At 51.9% G+C, this 26,260-nt stretch overlaps 1 protein-coding gene across 6 annotated transcripts in view; it reads left to right on the top strand.

The window, feature by feature from the left end:
* Positions 1 to 7,478: 7,478 nt before the first annotated feature.
* The window catches only part of SUPT20H (SPT20 homolog, SAGA complex component), a 31,195-nt gene continuing 12,413 nt past the window's right edge, over positions 7,479 to 26,260 (top strand). For 3 of the 6 annotated variants that reach the window (XM_054586569.1, XM_054586568.1, XM_054586565.1), the window contains exons 1-14: positions 7,479 to 7,548; positions 9,545 to 9,634; positions 11,908 to 11,943; positions 12,596 to 12,654; positions 12,921 to 12,987; positions 15,294 to 15,423; positions 16,382 to 16,485; positions 18,444 to 18,560; positions 18,648 to 18,701; positions 20,806 to 20,945; positions 22,398 to 22,554; positions 22,648 to 22,704; positions 24,260 to 24,331; positions 25,582 to 25,733. In XM_054586569.1, coding sequence (XP_054442544.1) covers positions 9,632 to 9,634; positions 11,908 to 11,943; positions 12,596 to 12,654; positions 12,921 to 12,987; positions 15,294 to 15,423; positions 16,382 to 16,485; positions 18,444 to 18,560; positions 18,648 to 18,701; positions 20,806 to 20,945; positions 22,398 to 22,554; positions 22,648 to 22,704; positions 24,260 to 24,331; positions 25,582 to 25,733 — 1,148 coding nt within the window. In that variant the 5' untranslated portion in view covers positions 7,479 to 7,548; positions 9,545 to 9,631. Of the gene's footprint in view, positions 7,801 to 9,544; positions 9,635 to 11,907; positions 11,944 to 12,595; positions 12,655 to 12,920; positions 12,988 to 15,293; positions 15,424 to 16,381; positions 16,486 to 18,443; positions 18,561 to 18,647; positions 18,702 to 20,805; positions 20,946 to 22,397; positions 22,555 to 22,647; positions 22,705 to 24,259; positions 24,332 to 25,581; positions 25,734 to 26,260 lie in introns of all 6 variants that reach the window. The other 3 variants (XM_054586570.1, XM_054586567.1, XM_054586566.1) reach the window with 2 other exon arrangements.

Here is a 26,260-nt window from a genome sequence, read left to right as displayed (position 1 = left end):
AGGCCTAAATATAAGACTCAAAACCATAAAAATCCTAGAGGAAAACATAGGCAATAAAATTTTGGACATTTCTTGTAGCAATAATTTTTGTAATATATCTCCTCAGGCAAGGGAAACAAGTGAAAACACAAACAAATGGAACTGCATCCAACTAAACATTTTTGCACAGCAAAGGAAACCATCAACAAAATGAAAAGACTACTCCATTGACATATTCACCAGTGATATCGATATTTAAGAGAGGGGAACCCCCCAAAATTGGAATTACCTGGTAGGCAGGTCCCTGGTAGCAGGCTTTGCCTGCTAGGTGAGTGTTCTAAGAACCCATCCGGATCGGGGCACCAGCGGGCGTTGTTGTGAGAGGCTGCGTTCAGCTTCAGTGAATTTTGTTTGAAGACTCTTTCAACCTATTTGCCCATGTCATGACGGGAGAGTTACAAGCGCTCCTGCCCACACTGCGCACTGAGTGTTGTTGACCCAAAACAGCATGGCCCCTGTGCCCCGCGCTCCCTGTTCACCCGATTTCTCCCAAGTGACTTTTTTTTTTTTTTTTTTTTTTTTTTTTACTGGATGAAAATAACTTCTTAAAGGGAAATGTTTGCCAACGTGGATGCAGTGAAACAAAAAAAAGCAGAAGCACAAAAAGGCATCCAAAATGACAAGTTCAAAAACTGTTTTGAGCAGCGGAAAAAGCATCTTGATAGGTGTATGGCATCAGATGGAGCAGACTTTGAAAGGGACTGAAGTTTAAACATGTGAGAATAAATACACAATCTTTTATAAATAAATTCTAGGCTTTTGGGGATCCCCCTTCATACATACCATATCTTATAAAGGCCTAATATCCAGAATATATAAATTATTCTTCTAACTTAACAATAAAGAGACAAATAATCTAAATAAAAGATGAAGAAAAATCTGGGTCAACATTTCTCTAAAGAAGATACAGAAATGGCCAATAAGCACACAATAAAATGTTCGATCAACATCATCAGCCATGAGGGAAATGCAGATCAAACCTGCATTGAGATACAAATTCACATCCACTAGGATGGCCGTAATTAAAAAGACAGACAGTCATAAGTGTTGACAAAGATTTGGAGAAGTCGGATCCCCCTCCAACAGTGGCGAAAGGAATATAAAATGATTCCATCGTTTGAGAAGCAGCCTGGCTCTTCCTCCAAAGGCTGAACTTAGAGCTACCGTGTGACTCAGCAATACCACTCCCAGGCAAATACCCAAGAGACGTGAAAACGCACGTACACACTAAAACTCGCACGTGGATGTTTCTAACAGCATTAATCCAAATAGCTCAAAAAGTGGAAACAGCCAAATGTCCGTGAACTGATGAATAAATAACAGGTGATCTATTCACACAATGGAATATTATTTAGCAACAAAAAGACATGAGGTTCGGGCTGTGCAGGAGAGCCAGCAAGAAAGCCCAGGCCTGCCGTTGGTCTCCCTGGAAGCACTGGGCCGTCCTGGTCCTGCTTTACTCAGACACAGACAGAAGCTGGAAGCGGCCCCGCTGCAAGGGGCCACGCTGGGCCGGGCCGCAGTCTAAACCCTGCGCTGTCCGGGCGCGGCTCCTGCTTCTGCACCCCCGCAGGACTGTAACTGAGCAAAGGACACGACTCTCAGAGTCTCTAAGTTGTTACAGTCACAGACATCCATTGTTTTGAAATCAGGCTTTTTAGCCAGTAATTTACCCTTAGCGTTTCTTGACTGACTTAAATCTCCCTCCCCCACTTGCGAAGAACACAAGCAACAGAGGGCAGCGTCCCCCATCAAAGCCTCCATACGAGGACGTGGAAGAGCTTCGGCCTCCGCGGCTCCCCAGCCAAGAGCGAGGCGCGGTTCCCGTAAAGGCCTCGAGAGCGCGCTGGGCGGCCGCCCGGAGAAGGGTCCCAGAGAGCAAGCCGGGCCGCAGGCGCCCACCACAGCGGAGGTGGGGAACATTCCTCGCTGCCCCTCTCTGCGGCCCGTGCCTTTGTGCCACGGTCGGCTTCCCTGGTGTCCCTGCCACCGTCCTCTCTGTCCTGCTGGCCCATTTGAACCCGAGTGCTGTGTACAGTTAGAGCGGCATATAAATGGACTTAAACTTCCAGGGCACAGGGAACAGAATGGTTGAAAAAGGAAAAATTATATTGCAAAAACTGTATTTAACTTTTTTAAGCAACCAATATTTATATTTAAGAGTCACGTGTATCCGAAAATTCCTAATGATGACACCTTATTAATATAGATTTTTTTTCACTTTTAAAAAAGTCTAGGCTTTTACCAAGTACTTATTTTTCAAAGGAAGTCCTGACCTCTAGTGGCTAAACTGATTTAATTCAATATGTGAATCTACTGAAAATTTTATCATACAGATATTACAGTCTCCCTAACGTAACACAACAGGCAATATACACAGATCCACCTATAAAATATTTGTAGAAAAAAATCAAACCTGAATCTGATGTAGTCTGCAGGTCTAAGCTAACAATCAGGTTAGGGAAATAAGCAGAAGATAAACACCTTGAACAATATGCAACAAGAATGGGAAATTCTACCCAAGAAAAGACCCAGCCTTTTTTTTTTTTTTTTAAAGAAACAAAGAGTATTAAGAAACCTGATGAGAGAACTCTTAATTATGGAAAGGAAGAAGTAAAACTGTCATTATTTGCAGATAACATGATACTGTGTACAGAGAACCCTAAAGATTCCACCAAAAAACTACTCGAACCGATAAATGAATTCAGTGAAGCAACAGGATACAAAATAAATATCCAGAAATGTTGCATTTTCATACACCAATGATGAACTATCAGCAAGGGAAATTAAGAAAACAATCCTATTCCCAATTGCTTCAAAAAGAATAAAATACCTAGGAATAAATTTAACCAAGATTGTAAAAGATCTGTACTTAGAATATTATAAGACACTGAAGGAGGAAATTGAAGAAGATACAACTAAATGGAAGTATATACCATGTTCATGGATAGGAAAAATTAACATCATTAAAAAGACCATACTACCCAAAGGCATGTATAAATTCAACATAATTCCCATTAAAATAACCAAAAGCATATATCACAGAAGAAGAACAAATATTTCAAAAATTTGTGTGGAATCATAAAAGACCCCAAAGGGCTGCAGCAATCTTGAGAAAGAAGAGCAAAGTCGAAGGAACTCCTGAGACTCCGGGGTACGTCAATGGTATAACCCTTGCCGCCCATGTGGGAGATTGGGGCCCCTTCCTGGGCTGTGTCCCAAGCTCTGTGTTGGCTTCCAGGGATCTCTTTTGATTTCTGCGCTGGAAGATAAGCCCCCAAGGCGCCAGGAACACTGATAAGAAGAGACAGCAGAGCTCGCTCTCCTTCCCCCTCCTCCCCTCCCCCGCCCCCGTGAGGAAACAGTGAGAAGGCAGCCAGGCAGAGCACTCTCACCAGAAACCAAAGCAGCCAAGACCTAACCTTGGACTTCCCAGCCTCCAGAACTGTGAGGGAGAATTTTCTGCTGTTTAAGGAACCTGGTCTATGACATTTTGATATTTTGTTAAAGAAATCCAAGTAGACTAAGGCATCTTTCAAAAAAAAAAAAAAAGGAATGCCTAGAAATAAATTCAACTACGGAGATTAAAGACTTATACCCTGGAAAATACAAAACATTGCTGAAAGAAACTAAAGAAAGCCTAAATAAATAGAAAGACATTATGTTCATGGATTAGAGGACTTAATGTTTCAAGATACCAATACTTGTCAAAGTGATCTACTGATTCAATGCAATCCTCACCCAAATCCCAGCGGGCTTCTTTTTTCTTTTTCTTTTTCTTTCTTTCTTTCTTTCTTTTTTTTTTTTGCAGATGGAAAAGCTGATCATCAAATTCACATAAAATTGCATCCAAAACAATATTGGGAGAAAAAAAAATGGGAGGACCTATCAACTTCAAAATTTATTACAAAGCTACAGTAATCAAAGCAGTATGGTAATGGATAAGATAACCATCTAGACCAATGAAATAGAATTAACAGCCCAGAAACAAACCCATACATTTATGACTTTCTGACAAGGAAGTCAAGACTATTCACTGGAACAGAGAACAGTCTCTTCAACAAACGGTTCTGGGGCAACGTGCAAAAGAATGAATGGGACCCCTACCACACAACGTATATGAAAATTAGCTGAAAATGGATCAATGACTTAAGTATAAGAACTAAAACCATAAAACTCTTAGAAATAAGCATAGGGGTATATACTGTACAACCAAAATTAAATTGGAGTCGCTTATATTGGGAACAAAATGGAGTTGGCCAAGACAGGCACATTGAAGAAAATGAAACTTAACCTTACCGACATAAGTTTCATGAATTTACCGCTCTTTTCATAAATCAGGATGCCAGCCAAACCCAACACCCAGGTCTGTTCATGCTGTCTTTGGACTTTCTGTTCTTTTGACTCAGCTGCCTTGACACCAATAAGGAAGAAGACTGCTGGGCAAACAATAAGCCGAAGAAGCCAAATAACTTGAGCATTTACTCATAAAAACATTCTGGTCTATGAGCATCTTGAAACACATTGTTCCCCTAGTCTTGATATTCTGGGCTTGTAGGTAGAACCTTGCAACGCATTCCTTTCTGCTGTGTTTTACTCAGTGAGCAGAGTTGGGTTTTTGACGAACTTGGATTTGGCAACGGATTCTTACGTATGGCACCACAAGCACCCACAAGAGGAAAAAAAACCAGATAAATTAGGCCATCAGAAATTTCAGTGTGTGCATCAAAAGGCATTTGCAAGAAAATGAAAGGACAACCTACAGAATTGGGGGAAATATTCGCAAGTGATCTATCTGATAAGGATCTGGTGTGCATACCATATAAAGAACTCATAACAAAAAGACAAACAGCCTAATGAAAAAATGGGCAAAGAACTTGGCTCAACAGTTCTTTAAAGGAGCTATCCGAGCGGCCAACCAGCCCATGCGAAGAGGCACAACATCGCTGGCCATTAGGGAATGCCAATCAAAACCACAATAAGACGCCATTTTATACCTGCTGGGACGGCTACAATGATAGTGATTTAAAAAGCACGTGTTGGGGAGGCTGTGGAGAAGTTGGAACCTCGGGACATTCTATTAGCATGTAAAATGTCTCAGCTACTGTGGAAACAGTGTATCGATTCTTGAAATTTTTAAGTATAGGATTTGCCATACGGCCCAGCAGTTTCATCCCTAGGTACGTATGGACCAGGAGTCTCTCCTTCACTAAACGTCAGCCAGGCCCCTGCGAGCCAGCAGGCGCCTTGTGGGCCTTGCATCAGCCAGGTGGAGCAAGAGTCCTGCTAAGGCACTGCGGAGAGAAGCCCTACTTCGATATGGGGTCACCCTTGCCCTCGGGTCAAATTGTTACCCCCCCGCCCCCCCGCCCGCCGGAATCCCATCGGCCTGATCTGCTCGGAGTCAGGAAGCTGTCAACCTTGTTTGGCCAGAACGGCCCCCTTGCCCCTGATAGTTCCCTTCCGAATTTTCTGCCCACTGACCCCACTCTGCTCTTTGGCTAATCGTTCCTTGTCCAAGCCTTGCGTGTGTGTGTGTGTGTGTGTGTGTTTTAATTGTCCCCTGCTGTCTTTGGAATTAAGTCCCATTCTATATTGAGGTCTCTTTTCCTCTCATTGCAATAGCTCCTGACTAAAGTAATAAAGTTCTCAGCACTAAAACGGCCGCCAGGCTCTGGTTTTCTGTAACAGTACACACTCTAAAGAACTGACTCACATACTTCCGCACAAGTAGCCATAGCAGCGCTATTCCCAACAGCTCAAAGGTGTCAACAATCCAGATGTCCTTCAGTGGGCGGGACGGATGGGTGAAACAGTGGTATGTACATATAGTGGAACGGAATATTAGCCATAAAAAGGAATGCAATTCCAATAGCTGCTACAAGGTGGGGTAGGCCTGGAAACCATGCTGAGTGAGTGAAAGGCAGACACAAAACGGTCACATATTTCATGTCTACAAATGCTCCAGCTTAGGTAAATCCATAGAGTCAGAAAGGTGTTGGTGTCTGCCAGGGCCTGGGGCAGGCAAGAAAGGACAGGAACTGCTTTCTGGGGTGAGAAAACTATTTTGGAACTAGGTGGACCTGCGGATTGTACAACACTGTGAATGCATTAAATACCACTGACCTGAACTGTTCAAAATGTTTATGTTCTGTGAATTTCACTGCAATAACATCTTTAAATTCATAACTCCACATACAGACAAAGTTGATTACGGGTGCAGAAGTGTTAGGGATGGGGAGAGAGCGAGAGACCCCAGAGTCAGGAGGCCCTTCTCGCCTGCCTTGGTTCTTGTCTCGCCACACAAGAGTAATTCAGACGAGAGGCAAACACGTACAATGGGTATGAAATAGTAAGTTCATTTATGAAACACATACAAGCGCCAAGCTGTAAGCAGGCACTTGGCTTATCTAAATGCCCCACACATAGAGGAAAGAAACTTGTGTTTGTTCTACACACTTGAGCCAAGGCTACAAGTGGGCACTTAGCTAATCTAAGTACCCTGACTATTGGGGTTCAGAGGTTATGCACTTCCCCTCGTTTCCAGGTACCCCTCCTCCTTCCCTTTGGGAATAATCTACCGCTACAAAGACTTTCTTTCTCAGTCAGTAAAAGCTCTTTGTCTTAATTAGTGAAATTGTTACAGAGGCCCCCCTTTTCCTACTCTGTAATTCTCACTTGTGATGTTCAGAGCATCAGGCAAGCTTGGTAACATTGTTACAGAAGCCCCTTCCTCAGCGCGGGCTCAAGGGCTCTCCCCTCTTCCTGCGCTACTTTTGCTTGCCTGGGACACCAGGCAATCTTATCAAACGGAGCTCAGGGCTGCTGAGTCCATCGGTGAGACACGTCTTCCTTCTTGCTTCCAGCCTCCTGTGTTAAGTTCTCTGCTAGACTGTAATGGCAAGGGCCCTGCATCTATTTCCCCTCTGGCCGCTCGTCCCTAGCTGCTGCCTAATAGAGTTACAGCCATTGCAATCCGTGCTGTCTATTCAATGTCTGAATTGTGAACGCCGTTCAGTGAGGGTTTTGTTGTTTCGGTTTTTTATTTTCCTAGGGGTTTTTGTTGTTGTTGTTGTTGTTTTGTTTGGTTTGGTTTGGTTTCTTGGCCACCATGAAATTCATTGGCACTTGATACACTATCAAAGGCTGCACGGCTTGGACCAGCAATGCAGGATTACGGTGTTCCCTTCCCATTGGGCAGGTGGGCCAGCAAAGAAAGGTAGCCCCAGGTTTCCTCCACCGTAAGTTCAGCAGGACCCCCTCCCTGCCCCTTAAACAGTCCCGCATCCTTCCTTGCATAGCAAGGACCTGGAACGCCGGGAGCAGTCCCGCGCGGGACGCCCCCTGGCGGCCGGGCCTCGCCTCTGCGCCCGGGCGCCCAGCTCCACCGCTTCCGCCCGCGGCCTCCGAGGCCCCGCCCAGCACGCCGGCCGGAAGTGCGGGCGGCGGTACGGGCCCCGGGGCCTCTGAGGCGCCGCGCCGGCGGTGGGCGTGCGGAGCGGGCGGCCGGTGGGTCTCGCCCGTCGCGACTAGGCCGGGTCCCCGGCGCTGTAACGGGTCCCGGCGGACCGGGTCAGAGGGGAAGGGCGGCTTCCCGAGTGGCGTTTCGCGCTTTCGGGAGCGCAGTGGGGAGGAAGACAGTATCCCCGGAGAGACGAGCTGGGCTCAGCCGACAGCCCCGGGCCGTCAGCTCCGTTGTCTGTCACGGTGCCGGGAGGCCCGCTTTCCGTTTCTGTGTTGGCTTCCGGGGCCCAGTCGCAGGTATTTGGAGACGCGCGCGAGTTTCGCGAATGCGTCTTCGGGGGAGCGGGTGTCTCGGGGTCCATGTTAAAGCGAGGCCGTTGGCCCGAGTGGTTTCCAAAGGGCGAGCAGTTGGAGGAAACGCCGGTCCGTCCGAGAAATCGGCGGCGTCGATTCCGACGGTAACCGGGATGGGTGACTGTTCGTCGCCATGGTGACAGGGGGGCTCGGCTGTGAGCCGGGGGGCGGGTCCCGCGTAGGACTCGGTCCGCGGCGGGCAGCGGGGTGTTCTCCGGTAGATTCAGGACAGCGCGGCGGCTGACAACCGTGATGCAAGCGGATATCCGAACTCAGGAAAGATGTACATTCATATGAGCAGAAGCGCGTCTTTATTTTAAATGCCTCGCTTTGAACAATGTAAATAGCGGCGCTGGATTGATTGGTCTGAAGGTTGTAGGATTCCGCAGGAAGAGTCTGAGATTAAAAATGGATAGAGAGGCGTCTTCCCGTCGAGCGCGGTCCGAGGGCCCCGTGCCCGAACGACGGGAGGGTGCGGCGGGTGCCCCGCACTTCCGGCGCAGCCTGCGCTCCGCCGGATGTTTGGGCGTCCGCGGCGGCCGCTGGATTCCGTCTGCGGCGCCGACCTCCGTGACGGTCGCCCAGCCTTCCTCACCCCGCCCCCGCCCCGCCCTCCCAGCTGGGTAGCCGGAGATGTCCTTTTGCACTTGAACTTGTCCAAAAAGCGGAGGGAGGCGGTCGGAGACCTCATTTCGAAGGCGGCCCATTCTACCTGTCTGCTGAGTGTCTTCAGCTTTCGATTCCCTGGTCAGAAAAGTCCCACCTTAACCTGAATTCGTGTGAACTCTCTTGTGAGGTCTTGCAGGATGAATGCCTTAATCATTTTCTTTTTTAAGATTGTTTCTGGTTTGGGTCTTTTTTTCCCCTCCTGTTTTCTCGGCCCCCCCCCCCTTTTATTTTAAGTAAAGCTGGCCGAATCTGAGCTTCGGGTTCACCAAACACCTTTTATATAGAAAATACTGTTTTCTGTCCCTTGAAGATGTGCTCTCAGCTCACCTGCATGGACAGACACGCAGGGCACAAGGAGTTAGGTAAAGAATTCGATTAAAAACAAGCCTTATGTAGCGTCTCTCAGCGCGAACAGGCGCCATCTCTGGGGGAGGCAGAGGGGGCACCCCGGTGGACCTCAGGGCAGGCAGCCGCTGGGGACCCGCCCGGACCAGCTCCTGAGCCCCTGGAGCGGGGCGGCCCCTGGTTGGCGCGGCAAGGTCCTGCGGTGTGTGCAGCCGGGGGGCGCGTCCCGGAACCGGGCTTTGCGGGGAGTGGGTCGGGCTGGTGGGAGGAGGGCGGGGCCTGCGCGGCTGCGCTGGGGACACGCGTCGCAGGTGCCAGCGGGTACAGTGAGCGCGTGGGGTCGGGCGGCGGGGACAGGGAGCCGGAGGAACCGGGGGGGGGACGTCGAACCCTTCGGCCTCTTCTCTCCCGGATGGCCTGGCCTGGCCGGCGTGTCTGGAGGAGGCGTGGCGGGGGCCGCCCCGGCACAGGCCTGCGCTGTTCCCCCAACCCAGGAGCTGCGCTTGTCCACGGCGAAGGCTGGGTCGTGGGACGTGGGTTTTGTGGCTGATCATTTAAAGATGTGTTAGAAAAACATCTACCTTAAATAGTTTTCCTCCTTAATTACTGAGTCATTCCGTTTCTTTTGAGAGCTTTAGGTTAATGTGGAGGGTTTTGCTTTTGTTTTCGACAGTGCTGTGAAACCGCCATCGAAGGCATGGTTCTCGCCCTGCTTCATCGGCGCAGCTAGGCCCTCCTGTGGGCCCCTGGTCACCGCGCGATGGTAAGCAAGCTGAGCTCGGCGGCCGCGCTCGCGTTTTAGGGCGTTCGCTCCCTTCACCTCCACAGAAATACCCGTGTCACAGATACGGAGACGCTCTTGTAACCTGTTCAAGGTGCCGCACTGGGACATGACTGAGTAACCACTTGCAAAAGTTTATGCAGATAATCCACCTTTATCCCTGTGAAATACTTAAAAATGTGTACTTCTTCTTACCACAGTCCAAATCATTGGCAAGGAGGATGGTTATTAATAGAAATAGTGTGGGGTTTCCTCCTATATTCAAGTTCCTCTTATTGTAGATTTTTTAAGTTGTTTTCAACAATTGCGACATGCTTACCGCAAATGGCGTTTAGGAATGTCGACGTTAGCCGTCTAACGGCACGTGCCGGTTTTGGTCATGGAGTCCCGGTCACTGAACGTGCTTGGGGTTGTGCATTCGACTTTGGCCGTTACCAAAGTAAAGACAAGGGGGTGACCCCCTTGGTAAGACCTTAAAGCGGCGGCAGCGTTCGACCGGACGCGAGTAAGTGGCCACGGACACCCCCCTCCCACGTCGAATGCGCCTCAGGACATTTGTTTTCCTCCTCCTGGGGGCCGCCCCCGAGCCCGGCTGGAGAGGCAGGCGGGGCTGTGGCCGGGGGCGCGGCCTGGCCTTCGGCGGGGTGTCGGCGGGGCCGCGGCGCCTCCGGGCCGCGTCAGAAGCGGGCAGCGTGTGAGCTGCGCGCAGGGGCGGGCGCGGCCCGTGGGGCGTGGATAGCAGGAGTGAAGAGTTCCCTGGGTATTTTGGCTCCAATGGCTGTCCCAGAGAGTGTATGTGATTTCATTTCACTTTTTTATACACACTTTAAGGTTTTACGGCCAAAATAATTTTAAATCCTTAGGTATTTGTCAAGCGTATATATCATATATCCAGAGCTCAATTTTTGTGCTGGAAAATGCTCTATATTCAGGATTCTTATCTTGCCTCGCTTCATTGGGAGCCAGCTCCTCATGAGACTTTTTAATAAATTGGTACACATGTATTTTCACTGAATCTTTTGAGATGATGTACCTCAGATGTTTTCTCCTACGGCGTTCTTGAGGCCCGAGGGTGTGGGGTATTTCCTACTGCGGTCTGACTGCCCGGCGGCCGGGCTGGCCGGGACGTGGGGCCTCGATCGCCTGGGGGCCTGGCAGTGTTTAGACCCCCTTTCCCCTGGTGGGGCCCCGGTGGGTGCTGGGAGTTTTTACTCCATGCAACGTGGTAAGTGGAATTGTTGGAGTCGACAAAGTAAAACAGAAAAGTTTAGGTTCTTGGAAATAAAAAACTGAAAGTTCTGTGCCTGTCAATGGGATTAAAAATGCCTGCTATTGTAAGTGAAAACATACGCTAACTAGAAGGAGGAATCGGTGGTATATTTGCTTAACTTTGTTTAAAGCCTAGTACTTTTCTTTTTAGGTGTCATTACAAAAGAAGCTTTACAAATGAGGAAGGCAGAGATGACCTTCTCATTTCTCCTTCTTGCCTTAAAGTGAGGGTCTCCAAGTAGTGTATGAAAGATGAGAATCTACTAGTAGATCCTACGCCGTATGTGTAGTAGTAATACCGTATTTCAACTCTAAGGCGCGCCTCTTTTACAGTTTAATATTACTGAGTCAAGGATGAGTCTACAATCGGTGACATCTTACAGTTTTACCTGGTGGCACTTCTTTCATAATGTTGCCTCAATTAATGATGCTTGCTTATAGCTGTTCAATGTAATTTGCCATTTATTTTCTACTAGGCACTGACCTAAAAACATGAGGTTGAAATTTCCTGCATGAATGTACTAGTAATTTCTGCGCTGACGTTAGAGCCAGCACCGTAGCACTCCCAGTTTTCAGGGCTCCTAGCAGATTAAGGGGAGTCCTACCTTGCGTTACTTGACTTGCGTACTCGAGGCCCCATGGATAGCACTGAAGGGTACTATCTTGGAATGCTGAGGGGTTCACGCTTATGCCCTGGGAGCTGTCACCGCATCCAGCCCGTGGCCCTGTGCCGCCCCAAGTGCTGGCCAGAGAAGCCGCCGCAGCACTTAGCTGCACGGTGGTGTGACCGGGCTCCTGCGACCGCCCTTTTCTCCCCCGGTGGCCTGTATCGGGTGTGTGCCTGCAGGGGATGGGGGGCTGGAATCAAGGAAGATGCATTGGGCTCCTGTTAGATAGTTAAATGTGAACACTTATTTATGAATGTTACATGTATATTGAATTTTTTTGCGAAAATAATACCAAATATACGTACTTGTTTTTTACAGCAACAAGCTGTAGAATTAGCGCTGGACCGTGCAGAGGTAAGGCGGGACTAAGTTACATGTTGAATTGTGTGGGCTCTCACTGACGAAACTCAGTTGCCAGAGGTCTTTGTCTGATTGTCAGAGGGGTACGTTAACATTATTTTAGGGCAAGTATGCAAATAATTTTGCTGTGAATATATAAAAATACCAGGTGATGTTTGAATCATCTGTTACTTGAAATCCTCAGATAATAATGCTATGGAATATAAGTTAAGTAATGCTGCAGAGTAAATATTATTTAAACAAGGACATAGAATTTCTAAAATCACGTTTCCCTGTTTTGGCAAGTTTGCTAAATGCTGAATTACAGAGACAAATAGCTGAACAATATATAGAGTCCTTGTAATTGGATATGCCATGCATATTCTGAACAACCATAAAACATACTGAGAATATCTGACCTGTGAAATCACACGTATAAAGCTATATGACTTTGCTTATATCATAGCAATGAAATACTGCTAAATTCCAGTGCAGTTTAAATTTCACTTATTTATAATATATTTAGCACTTAAGTAGTTTTTCTATGAAGTATCATCTAGTATGAATCAGACTGAGGAGCCCTTTTAGCCCTCTCTGTATTTTAACTGTATTCAGTGTGGGTTCGCTACGCAACAGGCCGGCTGTCTCACGAAGATTTCTTTTCCAGTACATCATCGAAAGTGCCCGACAGAGACCTCCCAAAAGGAAATACCTGTCTAGTGGAAGGTATGAGTACGTCGGACCCGCTGGCCCCTCAGACCCGCTGAGAGCCGCCTCCGCCGGGTCCTAGACGGGCTCCCTGCCCGCACTGTCGGGTCTCAGCGGCCCTGCGCGCGTTGGAATCGGCTCAGTCGATGTTGGTCACCATGTCCCGTTCACCCCTCATCTTTGGGAAATTGGGGAAAAATTCTGGGAAAAATTCAATAACATATATTTTACAATGGCTTTTGTAGTCACATTATTTTGTATATTGTCTTTGTTTTAACTTTTAGAAAATCTATATTTCAAAAGCTCTACGACTTATACATTGAAGAATGTGAAAAAGAGCCTGAGGTTAAGGTAAGGATACATTTTTTTATACTGTTACAGCTCTTGAAGTGTAGAGGAGGAAAGAAACTTGACTAGTCACATTTGAAGCGGACACCAATTTATATTTCTGTGCGTGCACCAGCATCTCTCCCAGGTTCTGCCCGCTGCACAGCTGGCCCAGAGCTCTGGCTGCGAGGCGCGTGCTCGGGTGGGGGGTGGGGCACAGTGCCCCCGAGGCGCCGAGCGAGGCCTCTGTGTGCGCAGGCTGGCCCTGAGGTCCGCCGTGCGAGTCCGTCCTGCCGCGGCGACTCCGACTAGACACGCGCACAGCTGGGGACCTGCTGTGCCCCACGCATATACCCTTGTTTCCTCTCCCTCCTGGCAAATGACTTGCAGACTGAAGACAGGAGAGAGTTGCCCTGTTTCCTCGCGGTGGTTTGCCCTGGAAAGCGAAAGCTCCCACAGGGCATGCGGGGAAAGGGGCGTTGCGATAAACGGTGGGCTGGGTCACGAAAGGCGGTTCATGGCCGGGTGAGAGTCGTTCACTTTTATTTAGCATAAAAGTATGGACAGTCAAAATGTAATAGAAGGTGATTTCTTGATATTTGTTGTACCCTTGGGTTGTAGGGGTCTTGAAGGACTCCGTGAGCTCCTGTCATCTCTCTTTAAGTTTGAAATGAATGTCACTTGAGCTCTGGCCAGGTGGCTCTGTTGGTTGAAGCATCATCTCATGCACTGAGAGGGTGCAGGTTTCACACCTACTCAGGGCACGTAACAGACGGCACCTGGGCGATGCTTCTCTCCCTCTTCCCCCCGCCATCCCTTTCTCTGTAAAAATCAGTAAGCAGGTCCTCAAGTGAGGATTAAAAAAAGAATCATTTTACCTTTTAGGTAAAAAAAAAATCAGTGAAATTCCAGTAGTATTTAACTTCTGAAATCTTTACATTAGTAGAAAAATGGTTGTTAAACTATAAATGAACCTTACAGTATGTCTTGTAGAAGTTTTATTGAGGTATAACTGACATATAATAAACTTCACATTAATAAAATAATAAAAGTACACATTTATAAGTTTTTACATGTACACACTCGAGAAACTACCACTGTAATCAGTATAATGAACACATTCTTCAGCTCAAAGACAGAGCGGAGAGAGGAGAGAGCCAGCGATGAAGCCTGTCCGTCGGCTCAGAGGCCCACGTGCGCCGGCCGCGTGGGGCCCCGCGCCCGCTGGGCTGGCAGGGCAGGGCTGGCAGGGCAGTGTTGGCGTGCAGCAGCGCCGCCGGCTTACTGCACAGCAGGCGCCTTCCCTGTGCCGCGCATTCTGGGGTGACACAGGCCCTGCGGCCCACGAGCCTGGATGCTGATTGGTCCCTGAGGGACTCTGTCCTCTGCCCTGTGTGCCCCAGAACAGGGGGCAGGCGGCGCACAGCTGGGGGAGCGCCCCTGCAGTCGGGCGGCCTGCTCCGTCTCCCGCGGGGCCTGCGGGCTTCCCTGCACTCGCCGAGGCTTGAAAACTGTAGTCTCTTCACTAGTGTTTCGGGTTTTTTAAATATCAGAGTGGTTACATGTTTTGCCACGTTTTTAAATATGGCAATGTAGTGTTGTGATCCTTGGCGGCAGTAGGTTAGAATTGATCATTTCTCTCTGCACATAACTGTATTCATATTTAGTGTAAGATACTCAAAACATGGTTTTGAGTTCATGCAAAAAATATTCTTTTGATATCTTTTTGCAAATAAGATTTCATGACAGGAATTGTTATATCTATAATTGAGTTTTATTTTAAATCATACATTTCTAAAGTAGTGGATTTTAATGTATATGTATTATATATTCTGATGGATTTTTTAACACTGGTTTCTAAGGAATAGTTAAATGGAATTTACAGAAAATTGCTTAAATTGCCCACTTCCTCTTAACTATGAGATATTTTTGAGTTTAACATTTCAGCGATTTCGAGCTGTTGAACTCTTTTGAATCTAATTTAGGCCATAAAATATTTAAGAAACATGCACCTGTAACAGTCCAGCCAAAGCAAACACCCCAGAGCCCTCCGTGCTATGGAGCCGCTTCGCTCTCCTTACTGTGTCATGGCTCAGTGGCGCTCCTTTGTGATAGGAGTCAACTGGCGTGCAGAGCGGCAGCAGCAGTCACTCGGTTCACGGGGATGGCGCGCGCTTGGTGGCCGCGTTGCTGCCGGTCCCTCCGCGCTCAGAGTTGCGACATGGTAGGGGCACCGGGCGGGCGATTCCGGGCCGCCTCTGTGCGGCCTGGGGCGGTGTGTTGGTCGGGGTGCGCCAGGTCGTTCCTGTGACCTCTGCCTCTTTTTAAAGCAGAAATTAAGAAGAAATGTGAACTTGCTGGAGAAGCTTGTTATGCAGGAGACATTGTCATGTTTAGTGGTCAACCTGTACCCAGGAAATGAGGGATATTCTTTGATGCTCAGGGGAAAGAATGGATCAGGTAAGAACCGCGAGGGCGGCTGCCCCAAGGCCCAGGCCGGTAGGGTGGGCTCTCTCCCGGGCGTGTCCTCGCCCGCTCAGGGGTCTGGCCTCGTCGGGGAAGGCTCGACGGCGGGCGCGGGTCCCAAACCTCCCCCCACGGGGTGTCCTGTTAGCCTGTCAGACCTCACCTCTAACGTGACCGGCCCTCCTGAAGTACGCACTTGAGAAGTGTTTTTGATTGAGACGGGTCGTTGTAGTTAAATTACAGAAGATGCAAGTTTTAAGTAACTGTCAAATTTTCCTTTATTGCCGTTAATATTTTAAGATAGCATAAGGTGTTTTATGGTATTGTTTTCTTCTACATTTTGAATATGCTCTGAGTCTGAAACATTCAAAATTAAGTAGACTTATTGCCTTTTGAGTAGTTTATATATATTAACACTTTATGAATGTGATCATGAAAATAAAGTTTTAAAATACAGTCTTAGATTTCACTAAAGAAGCATCTAAAAATTTGATATAGTTGATGTTATGAGTTCTACAAGGAACTCACCTCATGTTTTCTTCTGTGGATAATTAATCGTAGAATGTCACACCAAGAGAATTTGTTCTCTAAGTGACCGTTTTTCAGATGAGGCGTCAGATCGTCACTGATCTGCCTATCAGATCAGCTGTGAGCGGCTGGCAGTGTCTTTCCGCGTCCGGGCTGTTGCCGCCGGCTGTGATCCATGTCGTGACCCTCGGCCTAGACGTTTCCCGCTGCCCGACCGGCGGCTCCCTGCTTTCTGACCCGGACGCCTGCCCCGCTGGCCCGGGCTTCTGGCAGCGTGGGGTGACTGTCCATGAGACGCACACAAAGAAGGACTCTGGGAGCACCTCGGCTGCAGTTTTAGTTTTTTGTAAAGTCATTTAAATTATGCACCTAGGCTTTTCTGAGAGCCTCATAGTTTCAGAAACTTTCTATTTTTTTAATTAAGATTCAGAGACCATCCGACTGCCATATGAAGAAGGGGAGTTGCTTGAATACTTGGATGCCGAAGAATTACCTCCCATCTTGGTTGATCTCCTAGAAAAATCTCAGGTAAAGTTTTTTTCTCTTTAACATGCCCTTAGATTTGTCAACTGTACGTTGTTTAGTAACAAGTGATATTTGTATTCTCAACAGTGCTTAGGACAAGAAATGGGACATTATAAGAAGCTATATGGAAACTGGTTTATTGTGGGGTGTCATCCGGTTTTCAGGCTGCGCTGAAAGGCGTAGGTTTAGTTGATTCTTCCAAGGTCGCTGTGACAGTCAGCGTGCCTGCCGGACACCTGCGGTAGCGCGGCAGTCGGGGGGCCGCTGGGGGAGCCGCGCGCTCGCCGGCCACGCCGCCGCCTCCGCTGAGAGAAGCAGCTGCACGGCGGGCCGTCGTCCCCGCATCTCTGTGCCCGCTGGCCCGCCTGATCCGGGAGACGGAGTCTGCTGCTCCTGTACGGCGCCCCCCGCCCTCAGCGCCCTGCTGCTGTGGCCGCCCACCCCCCGTAGGGGCGGCAGGCGGGCACACTGCCATCTCCTACCACAAAACGCCCTCTCCTGCCCGTGTTTTCACTGGACTCTTGGCCAAGTTCAGTGCAAATGGCCAAGTCCCCTTGGAATGGCCTTTGGGCTCCTGAGACATCACACCTCTGTCCGCCCCACCTTGCTCTCTGATGCTGGGGACCTGTGCCGCCTGCCACCCCACCCCCGTGGGCGTGTTCGGGCTTGGGGCTCGTCCCCAGCGCGCTGTCCTCTAGGAATTCTCTCCCTGGACAGTTGCGCCCAGCTTCGTGAGATGTGAAATCACATCAGCCTCTCGTGCTCCCTCTCACAGCGACCACTCCAAACATGAGTTTACTAGGGTGCGGAACAAGTTGTTCAGCCTCACGGGACAAAACAGAGCTTTTTAGTGTCCCGCCCAAACTGGTTCTGTTACCGGCCGTTGGAGCCTGACGGATGCCCCCTCTCCCCGCGAATACTTGCCCCACTGGACTGCCCGCCGGGGCCCCGGGCCCCGGAACGGATTCCTCCAGAGGTCAGGCTTACAAAAGGGAAACAGGGCAGGCCCTGCCCGAAGCTCCTCCATGCCCTCTCGTACCCCAGGCCCGCCTGCCGGCGCGTCCTCCCGTCCTGGCTCTCCCCGCTCCAGCCGCGGGGGCCCAGGGCTCCGCCCGGGCCGCCTTCCGCAGAGGGCGCGCGGAGCGCACAGCCCGGATCAGCCCCTTTTTCCTTTCCTTCCTTTACGGCACTCGCCACCAACTAAACTTGCTGTGGTCATTGGTTCACACGTTCATTGCCCGTCTCCCTGCACCGAGAGCAAGCATGGCCTCACCGCCGTGCCACGGTGGTGGTCTGATAATGCCTGGCACGTGGGTCACGCCGCAGCCACTCGGGGGGTGTTCACTCGGAAGCATGGGCGTGGTGGCGGCCGATGCGGCGGCGGTCGGCGCGCCCACCGAAGGTCCCAGCACAGACCGGCGCTGGGGCGAGCGTGGCCAGTGGTAGTTCGCGAGACTTGAGCCGTGCAGGTTCTACTTTTGGACTTAGAAGAAGGACTAGGAGACACTTTTAACAGATTATTTGAATCTATAGTTGGCTTTCCTCCTCTTGTTAATAAAGACTATCCTTCAGAAGGATCAGCACGTAGTAGCAGCCCTGTCCCTCAGCTGAAACGGTGAGAGGGCTGACTGACAGTTTGTAAGTGACAGAGTGCGCGCAGTGTGGCCGCGAGCCAGTGAGAAGCACGTCCGGGGTGTGCAGCGTGACGCGTGGACGCGGGGGTCGGTCTGCCACAGGGACCCACTTCATACCGCTTCTTGGGTCAGAGCCGTGAACAGGAAGTGGCTGCTTTTCAGGGATTCTGCCCACAGGGGTGAATCCGCTGAGGGGCCCCGTCGGAGAGGGTCGGGGCGGCCAGGAGTGTCGCGCAGGCGTGTACGGAGCCCCACACGCTCAGTGTGAAGCCGCTTGCGCAGGTCCTTGGAGACGGTCATTGACTCGCGTGTTTTCACCTCCCACAGGCCAACATCTTCCACTGCGGGTGCGTCCTGGCGGAGGTCCGGGACTACAGGCAGTCCGGCCACACGAAGCCCCCCGGCTACCAGAGCAGGCACATCTTGCTGCGCCCCACGATGCAGGTGGGGTCGCCCTGGCCTTTATGCAGTGCCTTCCTGGGCTTGTGTGCCTATGCAGTAATGTGTTTTTTAAATTTTGATTTCTTCTAGACTTTAATCTGTGATGTGCATTCAATAACGAGTGATAACCATAAATGGACCCAGGTTAGTTCTGTTTTTTAACCCCAGACAGGCATAACATAGGATAAAACAGCAGTTGTCACTAAGTTAAGCAAAAGAGACTTTCTGCTTGTGATTGCGCTCACGTGTGGCATCTGGGGTGCAGGCCTCTGCAGGCGCGTTGCCCCTGAGGGAGCCGACCGCTTCGGGCCCGTAGCTGCAGGGTGTGGTGAGGTGGGTTAGGAGGGCCTGTCCTGCCCAGGGTTGACGGGGAGGCGCTTAGATTGTTACACCCTCTCAAAGGAGAGAAAGGGGTGCTGGTTGTCCCCTGATTTCCTGTCACCTGGGGCCCTAAAGCAGCCTTGCCTGCTGTCCTGGCCACCCAGGGAGCCCTCGTGCCCCCGAGAGCAGCAGGCAGGCCCGGGCGTGTGAGGTGCCCGCGCCCCGCAGCGTTCACCACCGACCCCCCCCCCCCCGCGGGCACGGAGAGGGGCGGCCGCCCCACCCACGGGAAGCCCCGTGGTTGCCCCTGTCTAACCTGCGAAGCGCGGTTCCGCTCATCAGTAGCTGTCACATGCTGTGCTCTAGCCTGGGGTCTAGCCCTCTGTTTAAAAGCACATTAAGAGCTGTTGGGAGATGTTCAGAAACAAGCTCCTCGGTCACCGTGGAGGTTGTCAGGGCGTCAGCGTCCGGCGCGGAGCCCGATAAATGCAGGGACGGGCTGCAGCCTTCAGTCCGCCGTTCCCAGAGCTGCGCAGCAGGCAGCCTGGGGGAAGCCAAAGGGAATGCTCTAGACAAGTTTCAGCTACCAGGTACAGAAGAAATGATGCACTTGAAAAACCATCACTGGGAAAGCTTAATGAATTAACGGGTTTAGACAGCTGACAATTGTAGGTTTGAAGGGCCATTCCGTTATAGCTCATGGGGATCTGTGTGGCGCAGAGAGCCAGCTACCCACTGGTCTCTCGTGCGACAGGGGAGGCCCCCAGTGGTGCCAGCGAACCAGGGTCTGAAAACAGAGCCTGTGTCCCACCAGGCCTCTGCCCCCAGCAGTGACAGAGAGTCAGGGACAAGGCGAGGAGCGGCCAGCCAGGCTCCGCTAAAAACTGCGCCCTGAGGCAGCAGGCGGGCAGATCTGACAAATCCGTGGCTAAAGGGAGAACAAAGGTGATCGTTACAGACCAAGGGAAAGGTGTGCAAGGAGAGGACACCCAAGTACAGTGTGTAGGGCTCGCTTGGGTTCAGAGTCAAACCCACCAGCCAAAGACACACTCGAGATAATGGGAAGACTATAGCCTGGCCGTGTGATGTCCTGACCCGTGGGCGACGTGCGCTGAGTATTTTCAGGTGAACCAGAACGGTGTTGGAGATGTATTTTAAGTTCCTCCCGCAAAGCCAATAAGCACAGACGAGGTCAGAGGGCCAGTCGTGGGATGGACGCGGTGTCGCCCCGTGGGTGGCCGCACACCTCTGCCTCTGCGTGTTTCTTTTACATCTCCGTGATTAACAGTGGAATGGAACTACCGAAAGAAGGGGGGGCGGGGGCGTTTCCACAAAAAATTTTATTCAACGATATTAACTGATTCATTTGATTTGAAAAAACTTAGAGCTATGAAAGCATTTCGCCGATGAGCAAAAACACCAGGGCCAGCAAAGCTGGCCGCGCGCCGGTGACAAGCCCGTGCACGCTTTGGGGCGGGGGCGGGCGCGGGCGGGTGTGCGCGGCGGTGGCGTGGCCGCCTTTATCGTGGTGAAAGGAGGCTGAGCAGAGAGTGGCCCTGAGCTCCTAGGTGCTGAGCAGGCTGTGCTCCATCTGAACCCTCTAAGCTTTGTGTGAGGAGAGCATTTTATCGGCTTTGTTGGCCGCTGTGCCCCAGCCGCTAGAACAGCGCCTAACACAGAGTAGGCACGCAGTTAGCGCCTGCCGGGTTAGGAAAGGCGTCCCTAGGAGCGGGCCGGCGCGCGCACCGCACCGACCCCAGGAGGTCCACTGTGCTGCCGGGTGTCCTCGCTCTGCCCACCGGACTGGCCCTTGAAATAGCCGTGTCACTCTAGTCCTTTGCCGAGCGTCAGGGGCGTTCTAGATGCAGGGGTACGCTTGATTCGGAGATCGGAAACTCGGGGCTCATGCACGTTTGTCTCATCTCAGGAAGACAAGCTCCTGCTGGAGAGCCAGCTGGTCCTGGCCACGGCGGAGCCGCTGTGCCTCGACCCGTCCATCTCTGTCGCGTGCACTGCGAACCGGCTGCTCTACCACAGGCAGAAGATGAACACGCGCCCGCTCAAACGGTAACTGGCATCCCCGGGACGGGGGGGGGGCGGGGCGCGGGCGGGGGGCGCCCCGGGCACGGCTGGAGCCCCGCCTGCTCTGTGCCCTTCCCCCGCAGGCCACATGCGGGTGCTCTGCCTTTTCAGTAGGGCCTTCAGGTACCTTGTGTTACTTTCTTCGTGTGTTATAATTTTTTAACATCTTACTCTGCTTTGTATTGAATTGTTGCATTCTTTGTATTCTTTTGAAGAAACAGACTTCCTGTAAGTTTAGTATCTATTCCCCGAAAACATAGAGACAAGTATGAACAGAAAGAATAATTTCTTCATTACATCCTGATATCCAGTAACTAGTGTAAACTTTGTTAATACTACTTTTAAAGAAACCATAAAAATTTTATTTTAAGATTTAGGAAAATATCACGGTTTTAGCAGTCAGGTTATAACTAAATGCCTTTTTATAGCATTGTAATTTGTCTTTAAATGTTTAGCTATGTTTTCCACTTACTGAAATAAAAAAACAAAAAACGCATGTAAATTTGGGCTGCAGTTATAGCTGGCTCATCAGCACGCTCTCTGCATAACTGTTTAAGTTGCCATCTTGGGTCTTCCCCGAGCTCGAAGGGGCTAACACGCCGGTCCAGGTTCTGATGCCTCAGCTGGCTGTTGCCGTGACTCAGCCGAGGAGGGGCAGCCCGGGAGCGGGCCCCGCAGGCCACGCCAGGGCCGTCGGTGGCCCCCAGCGGCCGCCTGTGCCCACGCCGCACCGCTGTCCGAGCCCCCCGGCTGCACTTGGCTCCCGCATCGAGTCCACTTCTGGGCCCCTCCAGCTCCGCCTTTGCCCCCTGCCCGGGCCTGTTCCGGGTGGCCCTGAAACCCCTGAGCAGAGCAGACCATGCCGGCGGGTCCCTAAACTTCCCAAAAGCATCGAGTGCCTTGCCCTTCCCGCTAAGTCTAAACACAACATCGTTGATCCGAAAAGCCTTGTCCTCTGGCCGCCTCCTACCTGTGGACCCTGGCGCTCGAGCCACACCCACCTCCTCTGTTTTCAGTGCAGACGGCGTTTCTGCCTCCACACCTTTAACAGTCTTACTCGGCGGCACACACTCGTCTCCTGGGCTTTCCGTAGCTGGGCCCTGCGTGTCATTCACGTGTCCTGTCACATGTGATTCCCTCGGAGCCCTTCCGTCCCCGACGTTGCCTCCCCGTCGCTCACCTCTCCCCTGCCCCTGCCCGCGCCGCTCTCGGCAGCGACCCCGCTGGCTGCCCCCACAGGGCCGGCCCTCATGGCCGCGGGGCTTCTGTGCGTGCCCCCGTCAGTAGCTCCCTGTGCCTGGGGCTTCGCTTGGCAGGGGCAGCAGCCTGCAAATACTCAGGAATTCGCTGCGTACTCGGTGCCTTCCTGTGGAAGCCCTTATGTATTCTGAACCTCCTTTATAAGCTTTGTTTAGTTCAAACCTCTTAACGTTTCAGGTGTTTCAAGAGGTATTCCCGGTCCTCGCTGAACCGGCAGCAGGACCTGTCCCATCGTCCACCACCCCCTCAGCTGGGGCTCCTGGATTTCCTGCAGAAAAGGAAGGAAAGGAAAGCAGGTCAGCATTACGACCTCAAAATTTCCAAAGCGGGAAATGTAAGTACACGTTTCTGAAGTGAAGTTTACTGTCACGCTACAGCCCCCCTGCCTTTGATTTTCTGCCCCTCGACACTGTTTTTGGTTTTCCAGTGTGTGGACATGTGGAAGCGCAGCCCCTGCAGCCTGGCCGTGCCCTCCGAAGTGGATGTGAGTTGGGGCGTGCGTGGCTCTTGCCCTCACACAGGGTCCTCAGTGCAGCTCGGAGGGGCTCCTGCGTCGGCCAGGGAGTCTCACTTCTTTAAAAAATGGCGGGGTGTTTCAGATCGGCGGCCCCACGGTAGGAGCCGTGCTCCTCTGTCCCGCGCACTGTGTGAGGCTGGCTGCCGGGCGCAGGTCTGTGTCCAGAGAGGGAGCAGTAACCACGGGGCGCCAGGCTGCAGGGAGCGGGGACGCGGAGGGGCGCCTGGAGCGCCCGGCCACCCCTCGGACCTGACAGCGGCAAGAATGGCTGGCGCAGGCGCCGGGGCAGCATCTCTGCCCGGTCGCAGCCCTTGCGACTGGAGGCAAGAATGGGGCCCCGGGAGGGGTGACCCTGGCCCTTTTATTTTCCTCTTTGTCCTGCATTCCTGGTTGTTAATTACTCAGCTCTTTATCATCAGTTAGAGGTTTGCTCTTCTTTGGCGTCCTTTTCAGGCTCACTCATGGACGATCTTACTGTCTGTGATTTTATTTTTTTAAAGTGTAAAAAGCACCAAGCCAAAGCCATCACAAGTAGACCACACGCGCAGCTCAAGAGAGCCAGCCGCCCGTCCTCGGTGGCTCGAGCAGCCTCCTCGGAGGCGGCCTGAGAAGCAGGGGGCCGGGCTGCCAGGGTCTGGGCCCTGCCGCCCGCGCTCTGAGTGGCGGGGCCCGGCGCAGAGCCACGCGGTCCGGCTTGCCCAGAAGAGCAGTCTAGGGCAGCGGTTAGACACGGCCTCAGGCCCCGGGTGGCACCTGCCCGCGCAGCCGGGTGCCCAGGGCAGGGACGCGGGCCCCCGGACCTGCGCCCGGTCCCAGGGAGCCTGGGCCCCCCCGAAGGCCCCGGTCGCCCGGAGGGTGAGCGCGTGTGCGTCTCGTGGTCTAGTGCGAAACAAACACAACGCAGGCCCGCAGCTGGGAGGCCTGCTCCGCGCAGTGGGCGGGGCCACCCCATGGGTGTGGTCGGGTGTCCGTTCGATTTGACCGTTCCGCCGAACATGTCCTGCGGTGCAGCTTGAGTGTGATAGTGTTGTGTGCAGGATCACATGCGTATGATTTGTAATGAAAAATGGGCGCTATTTCTGCCGGACCCTGTATAGGGCCTCCGTCTGACTAAAAACGAGAAGGTTCACACAAGCTCTGCCCACTTGAACTTCCCTAGTCTGCTTCCAGTTTTGTCCTGGCTGTTATGCGACGACCTCTGTTCATTAAAAACCCCGGCCCCAGCTGCTTCCCTGCCGTCCCGCGTGTCCTAAGGGACACCCGTGGCAGCCGTTCACGGGCTGGCAGGAAGGGGCGCTGTCAGAGGGTGGCGAACAGGGGTCTCATTCTGTGTCTTTTTAAAGCCAGTTGGTTGGACTCACTGTATCAGGAGAGTTTTGAACCACTTAAGATAAGCAGTTGGCGATATTAGTGATTCAAGGATTCTTGTCCTAAAACGTACACGATATGAAGTCACTCAGGTTCTTCCCTCGGGCCATAACCCTGATTCTGTTGTCTCATGTGTCTCCATGTGGCCGCTTAGGTGGAGAAACACGCGAAGGTGGAAATGTCCGTCAAGCCCGACGACTCGCAGCCCGCCGTCTGGCCGGCCCACGTGAGTGACCCTCGCCGGCCTCGCCTCTGAGGGCAGCGTCTGGGATCGGGGCTCGGGGCTGCCGACGCGTGAAGGGCACGGGCCTGCAGTTGTGTCTTGTTTGATAAAGGGCTTTCTGGGAGTTGTTGAATTAAAAGGAGAAACAACTGTTGAGTTTTGTTTTTCACCAAGTGTGGCTGCCAGTTCAAAAAGCAATTTCAATGCACAGCTACATTTTTACTTCTGTGTTGGTTGCAGATTGGTGGTTCTCCTGAGTTTAGATTCAAGCTGATAACTAGTAAATTATTTCAAGTATGTCTCTTAAGGGAACTGTTCTGGGTGCGTCTCCCTGTTTGCAATGATAACTTCGTAAAGGGAGAGGTAGATAGGCGTAACTTGTTAAATAAGGTGCGTCTAGAAGTGGAACGGTAAGATGCCTTGTGTGTGCGGCAGCGAACGGGCTGCTGACGCGCAGAGACAGGCCTGCCTCTGAGGGTGCGCTTGTTCCCGTGTCTACTGTTCGCACTCACATGTTCAGCCTGCGACAGCCTGCCAGGCTGCGCTCAGACTGCGCTGGTGGCCGACCCCAGGGGACGCCCCTTCCCGGGGGGCCTTGTGGCGCAGGGCCCTGGGCCTCCGCGTTCTCTGGGGTGGGCCCGGCGGCGCCGCGGCCCTCCTCGTGCTGGCGGGTCGCCGAGCCAGGTCTGCCTGGTGACTGCGCTTGCAGGGGAAGGCGTTTGTCTGGGGTCGAGCAAAGAAACCTTAACCCTAGAGAAGGGTTAAAAGAGCTAATCTGAGCAAGAGCGGGGGACCAGATCCGAAGGCAGATCTCAAAGGATCGAGAAGGCCTTTGTGTTTTATGTGTTTCCATCAGAGGAGGAGACCAGACACCAGAGAGGCGGGAGGAGGTGAAGCAGAGGAGCCTCTGGGGTTGGATAAAAAGTGAAATGGTGACACGTGTTTCCTCCGCCTTCCTAGCTGCAGGGCGGTTGGCACTTAGTGTTTACAGAGAACGAGAGACACGGGGCTGCCCCCGTCCCATCCCGGGTGTGGCTCTCCTGGGTCTGGGGAGGGGAGCCCTCTGACAAAAGCGGCGGGTGAGGTCTGCTGGGGGGCCAGGTTCGCGCAGCACACCGGTGTCGGGACGCGACTTCTGTGCACACCAGCTCGGCCGGGGGCTTCGGGGTCAGGACACCCTGTGTGGCTTGTCTGAGTGACTGCGCCCGTCCGGTCTCCCCGTGGTTCACCCCGGGACGCCCTGTCTTTCTCAGGACATGAAAGACGACTACGTGTTTGAATGCGAAGCCGGCACTCAGAGGACGAAGCTGACCATTCTGCAGTCGCTCGGTGACCCCCTGTACTACGGTAAAATCCAGCCTTGCAAAGACGACGAGGACACGGACGGCCAGATGTCCCCTCCCCAGTGAGTTTGCTCACGTGCTGACTGGCAGAACCAGCTGTCACAGCTTATTCAGCAGCTGCTGACAAACCGAGTAACGCTGTCCCCTTGGGGAGTCGCTGGCTGCTCACAGACCTCCATTCCACTTGGCGGCAGGCCCAAGTGAACTTAAACAGCAGTTACCATGTTGGCCAAGAACTACTGTAAAAACAGCAGTTGTTTTAAACCTATGGCATAATCACTTGGCTACTGGCTGTGAGGGATATGCTGTGATTCCCCTCTCGGTGCCTTCACGTGCTGCACGCCTGCCTCTGTCTCTCGGCGTGTGGCGCGCTCCCTGGGACCTCGGCGTGGGTGCGGGAGGGGCGGGGGCAGTCGGCACGCTCGCTGGCTCTGGAAATACGCCCGGTTGGTTTTCCTAAACTTAGGAACTGCACATATTTAGTACAAGGTACCAGTGTTTAGTTTTGCTTTTATTAGTTTTGTCTTTTAATCAAGTTGATGATGTTTGGAGAAATAACAGAGGAGCTCAGAGGAGGAAGCGGGGCCGG

The sequence above is a fragment of the Pteronotus mesoamericanus genome, unplaced genomic scaffold (genome assembly GCF_021234165.1).
Source record: "Pteronotus mesoamericanus isolate MK-2021 breed Mesoamerican mustached bat unplaced genomic scaffold, CSHL_Meso_final contig_94, whole genome shotgun sequence".
NCBI lineage: Eukaryota > Metazoa > Chordata > Mammalia > Chiroptera > Mormoopidae > Pteronotus > Pteronotus mesoamericanus.
Note: the sequence above shows the minus strand (reverse complement) of the source record. Positions and strands in the feature narration are given on the sequence as shown.